Source organism: Primulina huaijiensis, chromosome 10 (genome assembly GCF_012295235.1).
Source record: "Primulina huaijiensis isolate GDHJ02 chromosome 10, ASM1229523v2, whole genome shotgun sequence".
Lineage (NCBI taxonomy): Eukaryota > Viridiplantae > Streptophyta > Magnoliopsida > Lamiales > Gesneriaceae > Primulina > Primulina huaijiensis.
Genome location: NC_133315.1, coordinates 18,216,034 through 18,231,375, shown reverse-complemented (window position 1 = coordinate 18,231,375; position 15,342 = coordinate 18,216,034). Strand labels below are relative to the sequence as shown.

At 34.8% G+C, this 15,342-nt stretch overlaps 1 protein-coding gene and 1 pseudogene across 3 annotated transcripts; one reads left to right on the top strand and one right to left on the bottom strand.

Moving 5' to 3' along the window:
• The first annotated feature begins 365 nt into the window (after window positions 1–365).
• Window positions 366–10,731, top strand: LOC140986160 (uncharacterized). Of its 3 annotated transcripts, none has more exons than XM_073454209.1 (16): window positions 366–607; window positions 697–780; window positions 3,460–3,600; window positions 3,715–3,785; window positions 5,044–5,137; window positions 5,864–5,941; window positions 6,118–6,184; window positions 7,333–7,418; window positions 7,524–7,574; window positions 8,185–8,232; window positions 8,471–8,591; window positions 8,669–8,849; window positions 9,723–9,860; window positions 9,959–10,071; window positions 10,207–10,275; window positions 10,373–10,731. In XM_073454209.1, exons 1-16 carry the CDS (start codon window positions 425–427, stop codon window positions 10,483–10,485), a joined length of 1,638 nt encoding a protein of 545 aa, XP_073310310.1. In that variant the 5' UTR covers window positions 366–424; the 3' UTR covers window positions 10,486–10,731. The 3 variants fall into 3 exon arrangements, with proteins under 3 accessions (XP_073310310.1, XP_073310309.1, XP_073310312.1); XM_073454208.1 differs by having other exon boundaries at window positions 5,864–5,976; window positions 6,135–6,184; XM_073454211.1 differs by lacking the exon at window positions 5,864–5,941.
• LOC140986163 (protein OVEREXPRESSOR OF CATIONIC PEROXIDASE 3-like) lies at window positions 10,371–15,078 on the bottom strand (annotated as a pseudogene).
• Between the last annotated feature and the right edge of the window lie 264 nt (window positions 15,079–15,342).

The following is a 15,342-nucleotide window of genomic DNA, read 5'->3' as shown; positions in this document are numbered from 1 at the left end:
TGTGCTTAAGCACGCTTAATTAAACATCTTAATTACGCTTTTTTCTGCTTTCTCCGAAGCGGGGCGTTTTTGACGAGGTTCAAGCTTAAGCGTACTTAAGCCTCTTTTTAGAACACTGATTTTAACGTCTAATAAAGTAAAATGAATTCCAGATAATAATATTATTAGATGAATTTGAAATGCATCATAATTATCATGAAAAATACTATAAAACATTTAGAAAATTAATTTGTCTTATTTTAAAAATTCTCAATCCAAACTCAACTTAAACTTTGAAAACATATTTTTTTAAGAATTAAAATCCGATTATTTTTATATAATTATATTAATATATGATAAATTCTAGTTATGTATACATAAATATAATATATAAATAAATTAATTAATTTCCAGTGCTCGGACCCGGCGCTCCAGTGCGCCTGAGATGAGGAAACATGGAACTTTCAGGTTCAGTGTGAAGACGTCAGCATACGTAATCACCGCATCTGGTGTCGCCTCTCTCATTTACCAGTTCACCGATTCACCGAGCCACCCTTCCACCCGGTCCCTCGATTTCCCCTTCAACTTCCTAAACGGCGTCGTTCGCTCTTCTCGCGCCATCTTCAACGTACCTCACTCACTACGCTTTCTCCATTTATCCGGTTTTATTCCATTTCTTTTGAGTTTCGGCATGTTTTTGCTTCTTATTTTTCGCAGATTGCTTCTTGCGTGGTTGATTACAGGCGTTCTCTGTACGGCGTGCCCGCAAGTTCGGATGAGTACGGGCGTGTATTATCCGAGGTTTGGCAATCATTCCTTCATTGGTTTATTCACTTCTTATTTACCTATCAATCATTGATGCTGCTTAGTTCTCCTCTCGCTGCAATTATGGCCCCTCAGTCTGAGGGTTTTGCTAGCATTGTTAATTGTTACCCGGCAATGTCCAAGTCTGCGGTAGGAGGAAAAAAGATAGTTTGTAAATATGCGACAGAAAGCAGCTCTTTTTACCTGTATCATATCTGGTTTATTTATAGAGTTGTCAGATGTGTAATTGTGCCGTACCTAGTTTATCTACAGAGGTGGTGGGTGGGATGAGACCTTTTCTTCCTTTCGGGAGTTTAATGCTTGCCTGAGTTCTAGTAATACGATAATATCTTCCTAGGCATCATTCAGTAGTACATATACATTTTTCATGATCCGAGTGGACGGTTCCCTTATGTACATGGATTTGTCACCACCAGATTGTCTTTGGTTTGCAAAATACCCAACTGTCGGCCGAGTTGAGGCATTTGCTCGGGAGGTTGGGTTTGGAGTTGCTGTATTCTCCATATGTTCTATTACCAATTCGACAGTTTGGGTACTTTGCTATTCAGAGTTGTGGTTTTGGCTCAGGACATTTGGTTCTCAGGGAGTAAAGTTGGGCAATTTCATTATTGCCCACCCATCACCCAAGTAGATAGTTGTCTTTAGTTGACGAATACCAGCAGGGGTGCATTAATATATTAACGTGTATGCATCATACTTTCATGTCTTGGATAGCATTTATCGATGTTATTCTTTTATTTATGTTGTGCTTGCGAATTTGATATCTTAAAATTGACACGACTCGTTACTTTATATTACTTAATTATTAATTTGGTGGGAACAAAGGAGAGTGCCTAGCTTTCCTACACTTGCTAAAACACATCCATATGATATAATTTTTTGGTTCCATATATAATTCATACGAGGCCATAATACATAATATTATGTGTTGCACATATGTTGTTTCCCAAGTTTATTTATGATGGATACAAAATTAAATATGACGAGAGATTTATTAATATGAATTTTCTAATATTATGAAATATGAAAATTTAATTAACAACACCTTATAATATGAAATAAAAATATAAACAAATAATAATTTAATAAATAAAACACAATTATTTTTATTTTTTGAAAGAGTTAAATCGAAGAACAAAATTATATACATTATAATTAAATGTCTGAGGGGTGATTTTGAAATTTAAAAAAGGCTTCACCAAAAGTTGGTTAATTATCAGGGTTTCTCCCTAAATAATAGTGTATATTATTACATAATAAAAAAACTTCAACTGTCAGCATGTGTAGTTCTAGCTTGTAAGTAGGGGTGATGCCTCCTCCTCTAATCAAATTTGCCTTTATAAGGTTATATATATGCAAGTACAATCAAAATGTAAGGAAGCAAGGATTTAATCCCACTCAGATGAGGAAATAAAGTGGCATCATAAATTATTATAATAAAATTGTATCTAATTTGTAAAAGAATTATATTAGTTTTTAAAATTTTATTAAAATAATTTTTTATTTATATTTAATTAACTAATATAATCTAGAAATATTATTTCTACTCTAAGCATATCTTGTTACGGATAATATTTTTTCTCTTTGTGATTTTAGTGTGTACTATAAATATGCTATATGTATATTAAAAATTAAAGTATTGTCGTCGTGATAAAAAATTTTTTGTTTATCCTCTAATTTAAACCCGACCTCTATTACCTGTAGTTACTATCAAAATGCAGCATTTAATTCAATGAATATTAAGAAAATTATTTTATTTTTTTAAAGTTGGAAGTGAAATTTGAATAAATAAGCGCATGATCTCTAGCACTAAAAATGATATTTTCGACACTTTAGACAATAAAGAAATTTGTTAACATTTTTCAAAAAGTATTAGAAAGTTTTGTTGTAAGCATTATGAGTTTTTTACTCCCCTCACTCTTGGGTCCTGGCTCCTGGCTCCATGCTCCTACATGAAATGCGCTTTACCTGGTATATCATGGATTTGGTTACCTATTGTCATGTTAGGCACTTTGTCCGAGGAACCAAAGTTACCTACCTGGACAAAAATGTAAGGAGTTTGGTAGTGGATGAACATGAGGAAATAAACACTTCTACAATTTCCAAGCTTCATGTTAATTTCTTTCTATCATGTTAATATTTTTTCTGTAGTTAGACATTACAGTACCAAAACTTGTAGGTATGAGATGATATTGATGAAATGCCATAGCTGATAAGTTGCACATTGAAGCTTGAAGTGAAGAGTCAGTAAATCTTAATCTACTATATGTGTCTGTCTCCTCTTCTTATTTTCATTATTTGATGCCATGTTGAGAATTTTCAGCTATTTCACTTTCGCATGTTTACATGCCAAGTGATAGAGAACTAAATCTCAGACAGCCCGAGCTGGTTGATACCCATAGTTTTTCACTTTTTCCCCGAATGCTAATAACCTTGTACTCAGATAGTCCAATAAAAATATAAGCGATAATTGGTGAAAATGACGGCTGTTCGACAATGTCATTTCAAGATGTGTTATTTTTATGTTCTCGAAAACATATTTGGCTTTGAAGTCAAAGTTTACGTATGATGGGTTAATTTGAATACTATTCATCGATGTTATCACATCTCTAACCTTCTTATTCATTCATTTTTATGTCTTTTGACCTTGTCCAGATTCATCAACGGTCAGCAAGCAAGATATTAAAACTATGTGATGCCAACAAAGGTTTCTATGTCAAAGCTGGTCAGTTTGTTGCAGCTATGCGTCAAGTACCCAAAGAATACTCATCTACTCTTTCGGTGTTACAAGATCAGGTTTTTAGTTCTATCATCTTCACTGGTGTTATTTGTTGAGCGAATGCCTGTGCTGTATGTGTAACTAATGGATTGGCTATTATTCATGTTTTATCATGCTGTATTACGCTTTAGGCAGTTCCTTGTAATTTTGAAGCCATCAGAGACGTTATAATCCGGAGTCTGGGGAAGGATTTATCAGAGATGTAAGTTGTTACATGTTAATTCACCTTCAACACAGTACGTGAATACTTTTGCATTAAAACCACGTGCTTCCTGCTTATACAAGCAGAAATATATCACTGATTTCACTACTTAAATTACGGGTACTACTTCGTTAAGTATTTTATTGGTCCAAATTTAGCATTTTCAAGTTTGACTTTTCTAAGAAAATTCAGTCATTGAGTTTATTTTGTCTTTGTCATGCCAGTGACCTATTTCCGTTCCAACCGATGAATTCTTTGAAATTTTCCGTGATAATGTTATTCATTATCCAAATCCCAGCACTCAAGTTTTGAGGATACTTGCTAGTGCCAAAAGAAATAATATCGGATAGAAATGTTAATTATTTGAGTTCGAAAATTTATCGACTTATATGGCATATCTATAAATTTCCAGGGCATGAATCTGAGGGGCATTTTCTTTAAAATTACTTTCTTCCTTAATTTTTCACTGGTTACAACTGAACTGGATGGAAGCGTATTCCATGCTTCTATATTATCTCGCTGAGTCTGAAAATTTGTGTACTTGATTTACGTGAGTTGCCTAACTAGTACAGTTTCATTGTTGTGCCTTGCTACGATAATATTGAATATACATTTCGGTCTCCTTTGATCCTCACACAACCACTAGTAGTTACTGGAGTTCTCAGTTATTTCTAGACACATTTGCTTGAAGCGATTTGACTTCTTTTCTTTCTGGGCATAGACATAAATATAATAAATGAATGGGTTGCAGATGGTACTTGAGCCTAGTTTCATGACCGAGTGCCCATACCATCATCTATATCACCCGAAAATTATTAAGGTTCAAATTCCTTATAGAATGACAACCAAGTGTCCGATCCTCCTATATTTGAAAGTGCTTTCAAAACACTAAGTTTGTTTCTTTCAAAGAGTTGATATAAATGTCCCCCATCAGGAACTTGCAAGTACTTATTGATACCTTTGAAAATGCTTTCCAAATATGCCTTTGGCATTATGCCTCCGCTAAAAGTTGTTTTTAGAATATAGGATTCCAAATAGTTTGGCATAAAAGGTTGAGAACCTATTGGAATTAATTGCTCTAGCTTTCTTGATTTGTGGTTGTTTACTACTGTAAATGTTTTCTCTGGGAATAGTTTTATTTCTCACTTCGACTTTCTTAGTTTGTCTCTATTCCATTATCTGTAAGTATCAATTTCTAATTAGTATATAGCTTCTTAGAATCTGAACCTTATGACTTTTGGATACTTGAATTTTTTAGATTCTTCTCATTCAATGAGCAACCAGTTGCTGCTGCTTCAATCGCTCAAGTACACCATGCTGTGCTGAAAGATTTGCAAGAAGTGGCAGTCAAGGTTCGGCCGTTGAATTATCCTGGTTCAAAGTTTTTATTTCTTCTTTACTATCATGTACTTCAATACCTTGGAACAATAATGATTTTGTGTTGTCTTTTCCCTCTGTATTGTTATTCCATGACTTTAAAATAATGAAAATGGCTTGCTGCGAGGAATTTTTATACTTATCTGAATTTGGTGGATCTTGTGGTGACAGTTTGATTTAAAGTAAATATAGTTGTCATAATTGTGCCTCCTTTGGTTATCTTCTGTCATTTTGTTGACTTGGATTTGATTGCTACTCAACTGATTGACCAAAAAGCAAATTCGCTTCAAACTCACAAGGCTCTGCTTAGATAGGTATTTGTTCAATAAGAAAATTTTCACATTGATTCAGTATGCTACTTCTTGCTCTTATTTTCTTCTATGTATGTATGTATGTATCTATATATATATATATATTCCTTTGGTATACTTTAAATTAATCCCATATACATTATGAAAGCTTTTGTTTGCATTCAAATGCCGACTATCTCTTTGTGCTAATTAAAACCTTCTTATTTATTTTTGGAACATCGAATGAACTTCTTGTACTGGGTTACAACAACATTCTTTGAACTATTAGATGTGGACCATATGTAATCAAATGTTGACTTAGCAACAAATAATTTTGTTGTTCTAATGCCCAAGGAAACTCGAGCTGAGTAGAAGCCTGCTTCATTGTTTGTGACATTTTCTGAATCCCAGGTCCAATACCCAGGACTACAATATTTGATGAAATTTGACCTTGCTACCATGGATTTTCTCTCAAGATCAGTTGCATGGGTGAGATTTAAATGGCTCATTAGCTTAAAATTTTGGTTGGTCCTCTTTTGCTAAATTTGTGAAATTTTATCGCATATGAAATTTTTGTGCTTCCTTTTCGTATATGACCAATAAATATACTGTCAAGACACATGACACTGCTTGCCTGTTAAGTTGTCTGTTGCTTCTCTCTCCAGCTTTATCCTGATTACAGGTTTCATTGGATGGTTTCAGAATTCGCAAAGAATATTGCTTTTGAACTTGGTAAGTTGTATCGACTTACATGCTGCAGATATGATTTTGTAAATAAATTTTTCTTGGTATTATTTCCGTATTGTATACGGTGTTGGTCACAATTCATTTTGATTCTACTGTTGTAGCTTGCATTGATAATCTCATGAAGCTGACTGAAACATCTAATGACTCCTTGTTTTAGTTCCTCTTTTATCTGGACTGTAATTCTGTCTGCTGAAAACATATAAAAATATTCCTTTTGACACTCTCAAATCCATTTTAGGTTGAATTGGCCCTGATTGTTTTAGGAACCAGCTATTTTGATCAACATTTATAATTTACACATCGAGTAACATTTATGCCTATTTCTCTGTATAATTTATTGCAAATTCTAAAATGCTACCGTTTTTCTTGGAATACATGAATGAAGTTATTGTTATTTGCTGATGTTGGTGTATTTGTGGCATTTGCCAACTCAAAATTGTTGAAATCATTTTCTTGCTTTCTTTTTCATCAGATTTAATGTGTTTTACATATGGTGGAGTTTCCTTCTGCAATTCCTTTGGTGGCGAATAATTTTCTTTATGTGATAGCATCATAAAGACTGAAGGGCACATGAGTGGTATATTATTTGGCCAGTTAGCTGCCGTAGACCTGTCTTTTATAGAACAAGTCTTATTATTTTTGGCTGTTAGTTAATCATCTTTCTTTGGAACATAAAGGTGAAGAAAGAACAAAAGTCTACTCTTCCTTTTCCTGTAAACACACAAGTATTCCACATTGGAGAAGCTTAATATTTGTTTCTACTAGCATATTCACAGTTATTTGTCAATGGGATCATTTGCCATTAATTTGATATTTGCTCTTGATTCGGTCATTTACGCAAGCTACTTCATGCATGAGCGACTTCAGGCTGTCCGAGTTTGTTGTCAACCGAGATTTATTGTCTATACATAGTGATGCCTGTATGAAGTTCCATTATTTTTTGTGGGTATGTTTTAATCACCTTTTCATTTGTAAATATTTGGGTTGAATTGTTCAACTGTTAAATATTCATGGCATACATGCTGCTCCAAGTCAAAGCAAAAAGATGAATGAACAAACTCATCGCTGTTGCCTGTTACTTTTTATGAATATCATGCTTTGCTTCAACTGTTTTACTTCTTATTTCCATTTAGATTTCATTCAAGAGGCTAAAAACTCAGAAAGAGCAGCAAAAAACTTTAAAAACAACAGCATGGTCAAGATTCCTTGTATTTATTGGGTAGGTATTAATTATATAATTGTTTCTTCAGCATTTTTTGTACCTCAATATTGAAATACTGGTTTTAGCTTGTCTTTAAGCTCATTGTCATGATAATGTCTCCAGGATTGTACAAGCAGCCAGGTTCTGACTATGCAGTTTTGCTCAGGAAAAAAGGTGAGATTGACAGTGTGCTTTATTTGGAGTGCAAACCTGTGAATTGTGTTTATTTCAGCTTTAGCTGAATTCTCCTATAAATGCATAGACTGCTTTTTTCAAACTCTTGCGAATGTTTCAGATTGTGAAGCAGAGTTCACTCTTTTCTGAATTGTGGCACTGTTCGGTTGTTTGTATATAACCAACAAGTAACCAAATCACACTTATATATCTGTGGTGATGCCCAATTTTCATTATTATTTTTTTGGTATGTTTTAACTCTTTGTTTCCATTTAATTGCCTGCAATTTTTGCATTGCAATTTCTCTTTTCTGTCTACATAGTTCTTATGTCAACTTGATGATTGCTCCTGCCTTGCGTATGATCGATCAGTTGTTTGAAATTTTTGTGCATATCATTTTTACTTTAATATTAGTTGGGGGCCCTGGTGGAGACTGGAGAGTTTCAGTGGTGAAATTTGATAAAAATGGATTCTCCTTAAGTGATGGAAAAGGGGTTGATGTCATAGTTATTGAGTGTCTTTGTGTTGATACTTTTGACATACATTTAAAATGTGATTTGATTTTAATTTTGACTTACATACCCTCTAACTGATATTCCTTAGCTTTCAGGTTGATGACTTGGAGTTTTTGAAGCAAACAGGAATTAGTCCTCTTGAGGTTAGCACGTTGGCATATTAGCACATAATGTGTCATATGATGTCATCATTTATGCTATTCTGAATGTAATAGGGTACAGATGTGATTTCTTCCTATGTAAAAAGTTTGTGAAGCTTTCAGTATCTGATAATTTAGCCGGTGCATGAATTAATATAAACTTAGTGGCTTCAAAACTTGAGCTTTTCCCTCATCTTACATTCCTCTGTTCTATTTTTCCTTTTGGCTTGTATTTATATAGGTAGCAAAAGCCCTAGTGGAAGTGTTCGCTGAGATGATATTTGTCCATGGTTTCCTGCATGGAGACCCACATCCTGGGAATATATTAGTCTCTCCACATGGGCCCAAGGGCTTTTCATTAGGTATGTTCTAGTCACTTCTTGTTACCATTTATTTTTAACTGGAGAAGTTTTTATTTGCTTTTTATATTTGAATGTAGTCATTCTGGATCACGGGATCTACAAGTCATTGAATGAAGAATTCCGACAGAACTATTGCAAACTCTGGGAGGCTCTAATTTTAATGGACTCGCAAGCAATATTGCAGCTAGGTGATGCCTTTGGTGTTGGGAAGTTCTCAAGATACTTTCCTGTCATATTTACTGGAAGAACCATCGACAGGTAGTTGTTTTTGCTTGGGCTATCTATTTGGTCATCACATTTTGTGAATGAGAGAATGCCGAATCTTGAGGCCTTTTTTTCTGGAGAAAAATTCTTTTCTCAGTTATTTGTGATAACTAATGGCAAACTGGTTAACAATCCTAGAGACCCACATTACTCAATTTCCCTATTTTGTAGATTGTTATGGAACAATTTCTAATCCAGAAAAATGTTCAGTTTAGTTTGTGTATGCTGAGTGCCTTTGGAAAGCACCATGCAGAGCAATACTGGGTTGATTGCTTGTTTCCTGTGATGTTAAGTTCAAGGTTCTGTAAGTTATATGAGATCAACCACTGTGAAAAGAATTATCTCAATTTTATTGAGAAAAATTGAATTTAGCGAGACAGAATATTGGCGATGAAGAGAAAGAAGTCATTTTGCAAGTAAGTAAAGAATGTTAGTATTTTTAGATAGTTTTTTTCAAGTTAGTGCTCATGACCTCTTCGAACTATTTATGTGAATTCAAATTCCAGCAATTGAATATTCTAAGTGGATGGTTGTAAAACTAGCTGAGTATTGATTTGAAAATAACTTATCCGCTCAATTACCGATGCAATAAAACATGAGCAGCATCTCTCTCCCACAATACCAATTTGAATTGGGTACTAACATCTCTTTGAAAACTGTGTGGTCAGAGAACAAAGAGTAGAACAATTCCGATGTTCTCTTTTGGTAGGTTAGGATTTTAACAATTACCCGAATAATTTTTACATTTTGAAGATTTAAACCAGGATACTTTGAAAGCTGTAAGCAGTATACATGAATAATATTGAAATTTTGATCTTGTTGATTTGAGTCTACCTAGTTATGACTTTTTCTGATAATGATTGACAGTAAATCTACACTTGGAAGTCAAATGCTACCTGAAGAGAGAAAAAATCTAAAGCAGGAGCTGAAGTCTCTAAAAATGGAGGACATATCTTCCTTTATGGAGTCATTACCTCCTAACTTTCTTGCCATCATGCGAACTGAGTAAGGATAATTCTGTTTTTTTCAATTCTAATTACAAGGCATTCAGGTTTGAATCGATTCTTTTAATAGTTTACTTGATTATTCCTCCTCATATTCAGCGGCCTACTAAGGTCTTTGGTCAGCAAGTTGGGTGCTCCTCAAAGGATAAGACTACTGGCTTATGCTAAATTTGCAATACGTGGCCTCTCTCAAGATGCCAGTTCTGTATCAGGTGAAAAATCATAGGATTACTCGATTGATAGTGTATCTGCTTTATCGTAAGATAAAAGTTCTTGAATAAAGTGAAAATATTGAATGTGTTTGGATTTTCTGTGCTCGTACTTTACTGTCAATGTGCAATTTGCAGGTTCTGCTATGTTTCTTGTCTACAGATTTAAGACAGCCTTCAAATATATACAACTGAGGTTACTTTTAGGTAAGCAAATTTGCATAGTCTTTTTCGTCTATGCTTATTATTCAACTTGCTTAGCATCCAGAAGAAAATGTAAAATCATTGGCATCTTGATCTACAGAAATAATTGAGTTGGCTGCTTACATGGATAACATCAGGCACAAATTAGCTACAAGATTCAGACGTTTCATTTTGTCACTTGGAGATCTAGTTCATTGTTTACATCCCTTCTGATGGTTGCCCCTCAAAAAATGTTGCTGGGGCGGGGGTGTACGGGGTAAGGGGGTGTTGAAAAGGGCTTTTCTTTTGAAAAAAACCTGTTTTGTAATTGTGGGTGCTTGGTCTAGGTATGGTATAAGATTTAGTTTATGTAAAGATTCTCTTCAAGTCACAAAGCAAACCTCAACATGATAATGGTGTAAGCAAAGGGGTTTCTAACTCTGATAATAAAAAATAATATAGACGGGTTTGAGCTCGTTATTATTGTTCTTAAACTTCTTAACGGTTTTTATGCATTGTGTTTGATCTGTCAACTTCACTATCCCTTTTATGAACTGTAGCATTTGATGAGGAAGCTATCGTTGTACTAGTTTTCGTACCGAGTTTTGTTAACTAAAGGGTAAAAACTTAAATGCTTTCTCATTCCGTGTCTCTAGATTTTTAAAACAGTCCCCGCTGCATTTTTTTTTTATGTTTGTTTGAACTCCACAACACCCTTCTTTTTTATTCGATAACCTTGTATATTTATATTTTGATTCTTCATTCATTAATTCATAATCTCCATTGAAAAGTGTAATACTTGAAAATGTGGAAGCCACAACGCCTAAAATCCAGAAGATATCGAGCGACAAAAAGAACCCCTTGAGCAAAGAAGCGCAGAAGGTGGGTATAAATCGAAGTGAAATGCCCATTGTACTCAAGTAAAAGTTTGAGGAAGCAAGTTTATGTCATTGAACCCCGTTTACTTGGGTACAATTTCTTGTGTTGTCACAGTGAATTGAAACTCACTATGTAGAGCTTTGTAAATATATGCCGGGATGTAGAGTAAGTGTGTTTATTGAGTTCATACTCGTTTTTTACTATTTGGTTCAGAGTTTTTTTTGGGTTTTGTTGCCGGGTTTGATACGAAAGTTATAAATTTTTTAATTCAAAATTGAAGGAGAATTGAATACAACACAGCTGTATTGGTTTTCTGTACACATTAGTAAGGCTGGTACTTGCAAATTATCAGAGAAAGAACAAAAAGTTTGAACTGGTAAATACGGTCTGTGGCGCGGATGGATGATATGGAAGGCGTTTGTCATCTTCAGCTCGTTTGTGTTCGAGGGAGGCAGATTTATCAAATACACAATGTTGCTAATCATCGAGTTCAAAGAAGTACAATGCAAACATGATACATAGGCCTAATCAAGCGACACCAGCAGCTGCACCTCGCACGTGTGATACTCTCACGCTTGAGCTCTAGAAGAATATAGATCTTTCATCCGTTGTAAGATTGATTCGCTTTCGGTTTTATTTGATTCAAATATTTGTATATAAATCAGGGCACGTCAATCAATTACGAGAAATATAGAAGAAATTTATCCAAATTTGAGTGTCATTCATTTCTCTAACTTGGTATCGACTGCTTATCAGGATATGCCCCGTTAAATGCATAAAAACATGCGTGAGTGCCTACGCCTAGAGGGTTTCTCCCGGTGTACCCTAGGCTAAACCTTAAACATGACTCAACAAACGTGCATATTCACAGAAATGATCCCATACCGTCACCCCTAATTCCTCCTCTACCCCGTTTATTCCTAACATGATAGTATATAACTAAAACAAACGCTGAGTTTCTTCCTAAATCTCATTTATAGATGCTCTGCATCATAATAATATTATATTTCAATTCATTCATCATCATATTTCCAGATGCGTTTTTGCACGTTTCATCATTCTTCGCAGTAACTTAAGTAAATGTAAAACCACAACAACAATGCATTAGGCTATTTCACTTACAGTTGGACGCTTTGTTCGTCTATAGACGTGCTCAAGAGTTTCTATTTGCACTTTCTTCATCCTTTTCGGGTAGACCAGTTGTTTCGCATGTCATGAACTGGTAATTTCACCTCAGCTTTAGGCTTTGTAGTTTGTGGTGTCTGCTTCAAGTGAACAGTTTCCTCGATTTTCTCCTCCCGTTCCATGCTTGTTGGAACAGGTTTATCAGGTAAAGCAGCACTCAGCATGACGAGATTTTGGAGGGTGTCACGAAGTAATTCAAGGACAACAGCTCTATAAAGACAGAGCAGCATTCAGCAGCAAGATTTTTTATCTGCAATCAAAGTCTCCATAAAGTATTGATAAAACGCTAAAAATTTCCATCCCAGATTTTTTTTCTCTTGATTTACAAAAATGAATGATAAAGTTGCATGTTGCAAAACCTACTGGAAGCTTGTTCTCGGATATCCACATATTCAGAAAATCATAGTGAAACAAATACATATCCGTATCCACAAATTCAGCAAAGAGACGTGGACGACTACAGTCAAAACGTGACAAAAATCAAGAACAAAACCTCCATAAACTACCCATATTCGACTACCATAGAAAATACATTTCTTTTCTAGTAAGACAAGCAACTAAAAGGGCTACTCCGTTGCTTCAACAAGCTCTCCAGCTATACAGATTAATCTTGACTAATCTTCATACATTTAGACAAACAAAACAAGAATCATTCTATAAAATTTACAATAACATACTAAGAACTAGAAACATGATACAAAGCGAGCAAGACTCGGACTTACACTAGTCTTCCACCGACCAGTTTTCAGAGCATAGGCCAATCTCCTGGATTGCCAATTCTTGAGCTTTATCGGGCTTTCCTCCTCTTCATCTCCCGCTTAATCATCATCCACATTATCAGATTCTTCTTCGACATCTTCGTTATTGTTATCTCCATAGGCCATAGGCCATGGAGCCTAATGCCCCAAGAAGCTCATCTTCCTCCAGAGCCTCGGCTAGTTCGTGCTCAAGTTTTGCAAGCTCTTCCTCACTTAAAAAGTCATCCTCAGCATCCCCACCAATCAAACCATCGTTTTTCAAATCTTCTTCGATCTGACTAAATAGTGCCTCAAAAGCATCTTCATCTATATCATCATCTTCTTCCAGATTTTTATGACTTAAAGTTTTCTGCATACAGAACAAAGCTTTAAAATCACAGCAACCAGATTCCCTATACGTATCCATTCAATGTAAATAAACCAACAACAATAACCCAGTTACCCTTTAATGGTCTCTGATTGTTTCTCCTCCAATGTGAAAAAATGTACAAAACGTAACTCAGTACCTTATGTATTTTCCTTAGTAGGAGCCGGAGTGTTGGCGCTGTTTCTCCGGCGGCTGGAGAAACTAACGATGGAAGCTTGCGAAGAAGGAGACTGAATGTTTGGAAGACCCAAAAAGATGGACTTTTTGCGGGAACTACTGCCCGGAATTGCAATGGATATCCCAAGAGTTGTCGCCACCATTTCGCTACTGTGTATATTCGCAGCATTATTTATTCTGCTTCCTTATAATGTCTTAAACCAACAATAATATGCTTCACACACGCTTTTTCCAACCTTTAAAAGTTGTTTCACGATTTAGAAAGTACTGAACTCCACCCAATATTAAATTCGAATTAAATCTATATAACCAACAAAAATTATATAATTTTAATATTGTATTACCGTTTCTCTTGCTACAAAGAATTGACTATGTAAATCAATAATCGCAAATGTAGGCTAAATACATCGTCATATTACTGGTAATTAACATATGTTGTTAGTAATAGCAAAACACATCTAAAATACATAACTTGTGACATTTTATCATTATGTTTTATGTTTGACAAAAACTTGTGTGAGACGATCTCACAGGTCGTATTTTGTGAGACAGATATCTTATTTGGATTATCCATGAAAAAATATTATTTTTTATGCTAAGATTATTACTTTTTATTGCGAATATCGGTAGGATTAACCTGTCTCACAGATAAAAATTCGTAAGACTGTTTCACAAGAGACCTACTCTTTATGTTTACGCATGATTGATGTTGCTTATTAATTTTGGAATGATGATTTTTGAATAGTCAAAGCAAATCTAACTGACTAACATCGTGTTTGCAAATGCTTAAACGTGATTAAAAACATTTTTTTTTATAAAATCGCAACACTAACTAGATCGATTGTAAAATGATTATGTTCCACTCAATTCAGGAAGACATCGGTATCGCCACCATGGCTGATTAAAAGTTGAAGTTAAACACTATACAATGCACAAGCATAAAAGACACCACTCTAGACCTTATAGATATTACGATTTCATGCAATAGGAATCTGTCGAGAGAAATAGATTTCTCTTTGCCCAAGTGAGACACAGAACATACCAAGAAAACTGCTCGTATGGCGACTGGAGGACAAAAGGCTCCTAGGAAGCAACTTGCTAGCACAATGGCTAACCACAAGCCTCAACCAAACAACTGGTGGAATTAAAGGCCTAACTGTCACCATCCTGTTCAATTTGCAAATAACAAAGGAATACCAATCTCTTTATCAGAACATTGCCTTTGCAGAGATTGTTCGTGAAATAGCTTAGGACTTCAAAACTAATCTGCATTTCTGCCCTACCTTTAGAATTCTAGATATTTATAAATTTATCTTACCACTCATAACAAACAAGAAGCAGTAAAATTTAACCATTCATGTATAATACCACCTCTCCCAAGGCAGACAAGGGCATGATATCAAGTTCATCCTAAACCACCACACGCAGAATCGATGCATTTAAATATTTAGATATATAAACACACATATGCATAGGTTCGTGAACAAATGGCAATATTCAACATACCAACCAAGTCAAGAACCGTTCAATCAAGAGGCACAGATTTTGATCACCTAAGCACAAGCCATCTGTCTCCACAAAACAAATATAATAGCTAAAAGATAGAAACGTAATGATAATCTCATGAATATAAAATGAAACGATTATATACATTTATAAATATAACAAGTTAAGATAACTTATCAAGGATTTATAAAGAAAAGGAACATTCCATTAAGAACCAAC